The following is an 8,535-nucleotide window of genomic DNA, read 5'->3' on the forward strand; positions in this document are numbered from 1 at the left end:
GACAATAGTGAAAGTAACAATAATTACGGCGGGAGTAGTGAAAGTAACAATTATTACGGACAAGTAGTGAAATGTTATTACTATTGTTTCATTAATAAGAGTAAAATATTAATAGCAGGAATAGTAAATTTGTCTCTAAATTTATTTCATCGTAATTTTAGGATATGTCATAAAAAAATATATTAATGATAAATTTATGGGTTATGCAACTTTAAGTAATTTTATTTAATGGAAAAAAAAAATAATGGTAAGTAGAGATAGCCCGGGCGAAGCCGGGCACCAATACTAGTAGTTAATTGAATGTTAGATCATTTTGCGGAAACTTATTTGTATAAGATGTACGAGAGTACGAGACTAGTATGTTTTAGATTCAAGATTTATATTTTTAAAAATTATTTTGTGAGGAGATAGGTAATTTGGCGGGTCAATGGGTCCCCGCAAGGTGGGGACGGGTTTAAAAAGTTCAACACGCTGCGAGTCGTGGGGCGGGTGTGGATATGCATTATAGTTCGCGGATGCGGGCGCGGGTTACCCCTCCTCTGCACCCACCCGTTGTACGCTTGTACTTCAGTGTCAATTTAGGCAAAAAAATCTCGGTTAAAATGTTGGATTCATGTCGAGTTGTTTATTATTGGGCCGAATTGGGATTGGATAAATCATGTCAAGACCTCTTTTGGGTAGCTGTGTACTTGTGTTAGACTTGATTGGCTTGGTTTCAGGGAAATTTTTGAAGGGGTAATCTCTGACGCTGTGCAGGCAAGTCAATAAAACTCAACCCTGCAAGCATCGGGTGAGAAGGAAAGACAATTAAAGGAGACCATATCAACATAACCCTACAAAATGTGCCGGAAATAGAGTTCAGGTACATAAAGATGTGGCATATATAATTATTAATAGATCTCCGAAGTTCCTTCGCAATTTATGTCATAAGACCTCTTGCAGGACTTTGAAAAAAAAAATCTCCAGATCATCCTTCATGGGATGCCAACACCCCCCCTGAAAGCTCGAGAAATTATAGAATACACCATATAATGGAGTACAAATTAAGTATATGATCACAATGATGAAACTTTTTCATCCAGCGAATCCTGAATAGCCTTCAAAAGGGAAGGCATTAGCTTCTTGTTGGTAGCAACTATGCCCTTGTACAAATCAAGGTATTTTCCTTTAGAGAAATCCAAAGGGTTTCCGGCAGCATCACTTACAACACCTCCGGCTTCTGCAAAACGACCATTGCTTACAATTAAGGGTCCGAAGAGAGAAGCACAAAATTTGGATTACTTATAGGAACAAACTGGTGACTAGACTTCGCAACATTAACTGACTAGACCCAAACTGACTGGACTCGTTCTTGAACAAATGAACCCAAATTGATCTGATCAGGCAGGAATTTTGATGGCCCTGAACTGATCCTTACCCAAAGTGAGCCGACCCTTAACTAATGTGACTTCTTGTAACCGACCGAATAACCCACTAATCAGGTCTAAAGATGACTTCCTTACCGGTAACAACAATGGATCCAGCGGCATGGTCCCAAATCTTTTCGCGATAGCCTGCATGTGGGAAACGTAGATATATAGCACCATCTCCTCTGCTCAGAGCACCGTATTTAGCCTGGCTATCAATCCTGACTGGTGGCGCTTTAACACCAAGTTTCTGTTCAATAGTTTAGAATGACAATTAGGACGATTTTTCCAAAGAACACCACGTGCTACTCCCTATGTTCCTTAATAAGTCATCCTCGACAGTTCAAAAAACACTTAAACTGAGTTGAACTTCAACTCTATTTCAAAATATTGTCAAATGCATACCTGTGTAAATTTTTTTTTGGCAACAAATTTAACGAAATGAATTACGCATTTTCTTCCAAATACTTTTCTTGTTAAATTAAAAGATAAATCATTAAACCAACATCCGAAAACAGAAAATTTCAAGGGCTTATAAAGGTTCCTCACTCAAAACCAAATTTTACCTTTGCTATGGAGCTAGTTAGATCATGCAAGGAATGAGCTGCTTCAAATGATTCAAAGAATGAAGCCTCTTCAGAGTTTTCAACTGAACTAACATTCACCTGAAAGTTGAAGCCATAAGATGCACACTTCAGAAAAGTATGCCTATAATAAACCTTATTTCTAGAGGTGGCAATAATTGACACGAGCCGAAAACACGACACGAACCCGACACGAAGTTAGCGGGTTAGGGTTGACAGGTTGTGACCCATTTAAGTAATTGGGTTGACACGAACACGACACGAAACTTAATGGGTCGGGTTAGGGTTGAGCTCTTTTGACACGAACCCGACACGAATAACTCATTTATTTAAAAGTGTCATAATATAGCTGGGTTCAATCAATAATCCAACCAAACAACTTAAAAATAATCATTCTTATTCATCATTTTTGGGATAATAAGGCTATAAAACAATGTTGTCAGGATCGAGATTCTACTTTGGATCGATGGGGAGGGTAGGATCGAATCGGTAGAATCGTATCGTAGAATTGCAATATTCTACAAACTCACTAATTATAATTTTTTATTTGGTAAAAACATATAATTGAAAATCAACACACTTATTTATTACTTCCTCCGTTCTCATATGATCTACCCATTTATTGAATATACTAGTATAGCAACCCATGCTACAGCACGGTAATTTTATAAAGGTTAATTCTAGAGATTTAGTGTATTAATATTATTTTAATAAATTGACTATGAATTTAATTTAATGTAAATGTACTTTTATATATAAAACGTAACCATAAGAAATATTCCATGTATGGGGGCATAGTGATTGATGGCAATATTATTATTAATTGTGTAGAATATTGTAGTAGAAATATTCCATATATGTGTTTACTAAATATTTTGACTACAATATATTAGGAGGAAAACATATTAGAAGGGAATATTCTAGAAGGGAATATTCCGTATGGGGGGAAAGATAAGCGGGAAACTTGAGCGGGAATAACACAGATGTGTTATTCTTTTAGTCTATAGGAGATGAGTGTATTATTTTAATAAAATGGGTAGATCATATGAGAACAGAGGAAGTAATATTTATTCATAAACTAGTGGTAATTAATGATTTTAGTATCATTGTATGAACAACTTACACGAAATTTGGGTTTTACGGTGTCATTATATAAAAATATATATTAACTTTTTTTATTATGGAATCGGATCGTAGGATCTTAAAATCGTAGGATCGTATTATGATCCCATCTCTAGAAATTTTCAAATTAATAGGATCGTAAGATTCTACAACTATGATAGAATCGTAGGATCCAGGATCGGTCAAACATTTTTGGATCGTAAAATCGTAGAATCGTTGAATCGAATCGCGATTCTGACAACAATGCTATAAAACTTAGATTATTTATTAGTTTATTGGGTTAAACGGGTTAAATGGGTTAAAAATGACCTGCTACAAGATAAATGGGTTAAACAAGTTGGGTTGGGTTATAGAAAAATTAAATGGGTTGGGTTAGGGTTGAGACAAATGACCCGTTTACGTAATTGGGTCGGGTTAGGGTTGGGATAGTGATGACACGTTTAAAGTTGACACGAACACGACACGACCTGATCTGTTTGCCAGGTCTGCTTATTTCTATAGAAAAAGATTGAAATTAGCACAGAAGAAGTGAAAAAGCACATACTTGTACAGGTGAAGAACCATCAAGAGACTGCAAGTAAGTTCCTTCACCAATCATGGCTGAGAAAAGACAGCCAGTTTGTCCGGTTGTTGACTGATCACTTTGCGTGCCAATGGTCGTCAAAGGAAGATTCGGGCAAGCCAAGACTCCAAGAACTACATTTCCTTTATCTAACAATGCTAATGCTATTGCATATTGGTCCCCTCTTACAAACCTATTTGTATAACCTCAGATTCATCAAAATCATGATGTGATGGAAAACAAAGAAATAAGGAGTCGAGACTTTAATAAAAGATTTGACATAAGGATCCACATTAAGTCAGAAATTTTAATTTCTACAATCTACGGGAGCCATTGGGCATAAGAGTAATGTTGTTGTTCTAATTCTACATATACTCCCTCTGATTCACAAACATCTACCCTTTCTCCAAGGGGGGAAAAAAAAACTTGTAAAGAAGGGAACAAAATGGTCATTCATAAAAGGAAAAAAGGTGTAATAAAATTCCTTGAAAATAGATTTTTCATTGATTATGACAACCTCCATCCCATTTATATGGTTTCCTTTTGATTTTCATGATCCATATTGACTATCAATCTCTTCAAATATATGTAACGGTACAAGTCAGATTTGTACGTTTGATTCATGGAAACAACTATTTTCAAATTCTTTCACAAAATATGTGATTATTCTACAGTAAGAAAAATGTGGTCAAAGTTGAAAATCAAATTCAAAGAGCACAATATAAATGGGGTGGGAGGGATGATATGGTGACATGTAAACCTCGTAATTCAAGGGCATTCACAGTGCAATTTTCCCATAAACTTACCCTTTTGTACCATCTATAGGATCCAGAACCCAATGCCGACCTGTAGGGCCACCTTCAGACCTGCCATTATCAATTGCAGCAAGCACATCCTCGGATGACAAAGGTGGAACACTATATGAGCCGTCACTAGCAATAGTGTCATTAACGAGCAATTTGATACGCTCCAAAGTTTCTTGTGCACCATCTTTCCTCAAATCTCCAGAATCCTGAAAGTTTTAAAAGCCACAGCTGATTCAGGAATTGAAGCAGAGTTCATTATTGTACTTATCAACCATAACTTAAATGCTTAGCTGTGATTATTCAAACATACCTCCTCCGCCACTAAAGAAAATGGATCTGTCGAAAGCTCGTGTTCGAGCACAAAACTAACAATGGCTTGTGAGCCTGGTAAGGACATACACAAAAGACAGCATAAGTTGAGTGTGAGCCTGGTAAGGACATACACGAGAGTCAATGACTCATTTGAGTAATTGAGTGTCATGACCTACAAAATTCCCTTGCTTCCATTTTGGATGAGTGTCAATGACAATTTACATGAGAGCAATCAATTCACTAAAATTACATTTTGGGCAAGAAATAAGTCAATACCCCACAAAAATATCATTGGACTCTCACATATTTTTCATTTCCTGTTACTTTGGTCCAACGCAAATTCGTGAAAACAAGTGAATGGAAGGAGTGAAGGACTACAACCAGTTTATTTGACAAAAGATAGGAAAAGAAAGCACAACCCAAAGCCTAGAAAACGATTTAGTTAATGGTAATGATAAGACTCATTGTGTCCTTCTGCTCTAGATTTAACATTAACAAACATCAACAGTGATAGTAAACTTTTGAACCAAAGACCCACTGGTGTGTATGAATCTCCACGGAGCCAAAACTCACTATTCTTTTGCCTTAGAATATGTTTAATGAGGCAAGATGGATTCTCTGACCTATTCACAGTTTTAAAACTGTGAAATAAGCTCTATAACTATAAGCGTAATGATGCGTACTTCTGACCACCTTTACCCCACCATACAAGGAAGCCTTTGCGGCGGTAGGGTAATGTTAAAATTTGGCTCTGGCCGTCCTAATTCCTCAATCGTTCGATAAATCGCTCTCTGACCACCGTACACAGCCTAAAATGCAAATAGCCACACCATGGTTACAAGCAGTTCAACCATCTATAGTTGTATTCTCTACAGCACCCAACTAAAGATTATCGAGACATACAATATTCAGATAATAGGAGTGATTAGCTGCTTGTTGATAAATGTTCAATCGAAAGAATGTATCCAGTATAGAAGAGTTGTATAACGAACCATAGTCAGCAACCGTGACAGGGCTTTTATCCAGTTTTGACTGTACATCAGATTGCAGTAGTGACTTTTGTACTCCCTGCATGACAGAACACCTAACTAAATCAGCATAAACATCATTAGTGTGTGACAGAACACCTAGCTAAAAAACTAGAGGTCTCACTGACCACATCAACAAGCATGGACTTAAGTGTATCACTAATCACCGACCAAGATGCAGGAGAATCGTTCAGAAGAGACTTGTAACAAAATTGACAAGTACCATGTGGCAAAAACATAAGCAAGAAACTAACTAGGATTAACATCAAAATCACAGTTGAACTCAATACACTTGCTGAAACAGAATAATAGACCTTTATCAATGTCTGCATATTCTCGGACTCCTGACTCTTAAAACCCTTAATACTGTAACTCAAAACCCCAATTCTTCAAAAGAAGAAAATCTTGCATATGTATTGCATAAAACTCAATGTATGGGCAATACATAGCCAATAAAAGTATAACACAGCGACGACAACATTACATTCTGATATCTAGCACAAGCCAAACCAACAATACAACAGTAACATTACCTAGTGCCTCGTAGGCTCCTGCAAATTCCGGGGTAAGGGAGGTGGGATGTACAAGCCAAACCCAAATACGAAACCAGTGAAGCCCATTTTCTCCTATGTATGAACCATTGAATCCTAAATAATAATCTCAGCCAATCAATTCAATCACTGAACTTGGCAATTATAAGTCCGTCTCATCACCCAGAAATTCCAAAACTTTGTCATCATAGATCATTTACTTGCAAAATGTCAATAACCCAAAGTATATTACTTACCAGAATAGGCTAAAAGGCTATCTACACCTACCAAATACTACTCTCACACTGACCAACTTACAATCTCAATCGGGTTTATAAAAAACCAACCTAATTCACAATTTCTGATCTGGATTTGCTTCAAACATCTCGTTAACACGGAAAAGATCAAATCTTTCTTGAACAAAAATCAAAATCAAAATCAAAAGGGAAAAAATCAATTACTACAAAAATGAATGGAATCCCTCGTATTAAGAGAGATAGAGAGAGACGTGCCTGACAAAGACGGGCAGCAAGGGAAGCAGCTTTCTTGGCAGCAGCGAGCTCTTTGTGGTAAGACATTGTTGAAGATGCACTGACTGAAAAGGTTCGAGTATGTTTTGCGGAAGTATAAATGAAAGTGGGAACAACAAACTGAGTTCTCACTCTCAAACAGTTTAAGCTTATATTGGAGTACATGGTTTCCCTGATTTACTTGGTTCAACACTCTCGATACCTTATTATTAGTTTATAACTCTATAAGCGATAGGAAAATTTAACAGGAATAATTCTTACTATAAAAGCTCTTCTCATATTAATCTAAACTTCGGAATAATCCACAATAAACCTAACATTACCCCTCCTCATCTCATATTAAACTCGGTGGAAGGGCTACCTTCCCAACCGGTAAAGATGTTATTAACCTATTACTACTAACTCGTAACTCCCCGTTACTACTCTTTAGTCTTTACCCCCAAATTCACTTCCTCCATTAATTTCCTTCATTTTACCAAAACACCCTAAATTCTTAGACCCACAAAATTTGATATTGTTGGAAATGATGCCTTGAAAAGGCAATATAAAGCAAATGGTTTTTTGTGTTTGTCCCACATCGGTGGGAAACACATTCAATCACCACTTTATATTAGTCCCTCCACTTGGTTGGTTAACTGAGTGGACCAAAGGGGCTTTTGTTGAGAGACTTGGGCTTGTGGGTTTGGGTCCAAACACACACGCGCGCGCCGGCCCGGCTCGAGCTCGGGCTCGGGCTTGGGTTTGGGTAGAGCACATGCGGTGCGGGCCAAAGGCCCCCTTTTACCTTTTTGCTCTTGTGTGTATATGGACTGTCCAAGTGCATTGTATGTGTGTAACAGTCAGTCAAATGACTGTTAGTGGGAGAGAGTCATGCTCCCATTTATTCGGGTTAGTGGCTGCGTTTTAGGGGCACGGTTTTTGGCTCCTCTAACAGCTCTTATTTGCTATAAATAGAGCATCAGTTCTACACTCAAAAACATACATTCACTCTCTTCCCTCAAATGTTTCCTCTCTTCTAAATACGTTTCTGGGTACCGTTCTTATACTCGTTCTAAAGCTTCCAATCTTGAGTGAGCAAGTTTGGTTGCTGCAGTGTCAAACCTTGGGGAACTACCGGCACCTGCTGATCGCCACCACGGTCGTGCCGAAATAGTTTTCAAGGCAGAGGCCTTCTTACCTCGTCACTGCAAATCGGTTCTATTTCTGTTCTTTATTTTTCTTTGTTACTGCAAATTCAGAACAACAATTTGAAACTATTTTTTGTTGTTATCTACTGCTGTAACATGTCGTCTGTTTTAGCAAAGACTCTCCCTGATTTGACTAAACTGGAAAAACTAGACGGTCATAACTATAAGCGTTGGTCACAGAAACTGTTAATGTTCTGTTAGAAAAGTTCCCTCTCTCCTGGTCTGACTATAGGAACCACCTTAAGCATAAGAAAAAGGACTTGTCTCTCCAAGAACTAGTAGGACACATGAGGACTGAAGAGGCAAATCGCCTTAAAGACAAACTTGTAAGTCAATCTGTTAAAACTTCTGTTGCTGATGTTAATGCTAATCTGGTTGAGTCTGGTGGTCCGTCTTATACTGAGAAGTTCAAGGGTAAGGGTAAGGCCAAGGTTGGTCAGGGTAAGAACCAGGGTCCGACTAAGAAGA

The 8,535-nt window shown here is 37.7% G+C and overlaps 1 protein-coding gene across 2 annotated transcripts; it reads right to left on the reverse strand.

The window, feature by feature from the left end:
• Positions 1 to 804: 804 nt before the first annotated feature.
• On the reverse strand, positions 805 to 7,080 carry LOC141623360 (3'(2'),5'-bisphosphate nucleotidase 1-like). 2 transcript variants are annotated; one of them, XM_074439470.1, is made up of 8 exons: positions 6,859 to 7,080; positions 5,785 to 5,856; positions 4,791 to 4,864; positions 4,481 to 4,686; positions 3,657 to 3,867; positions 1,973 to 2,071; positions 1,503 to 1,656; positions 805 to 1,219 (listed from the first exon to the last, which is right to left on the reverse strand). In XM_074439470.1, exons 1-8 carry the CDS (start codon positions 7,043 to 7,045, stop codon positions 1,056 to 1,058), a joined length of 1,167 nt encoding a protein of 388 aa, XP_074295571.1. In that variant the 5' UTR covers positions 7,046 to 7,080; the 3' UTR covers positions 805 to 1,055. The 2 variants fall into 2 exon arrangements, with proteins under 2 accessions (XP_074295571.1, XP_074295570.1); XM_074439469.1 differs by having other exon boundaries at positions 5,785 to 5,860; positions 6,863 to 7,079.
• Positions 7,081 to 8,535: the final 1,455 nt, after the last annotated feature.

This window comes from Silene latifolia, chromosome X (assembly GCF_048544455.1).
Source record: "Silene latifolia isolate original U9 population chromosome X, ASM4854445v1, whole genome shotgun sequence".
Lineage (NCBI taxonomy): Eukaryota > Viridiplantae > Streptophyta > Magnoliopsida > Caryophyllales > Caryophyllaceae > Silene > Silene latifolia.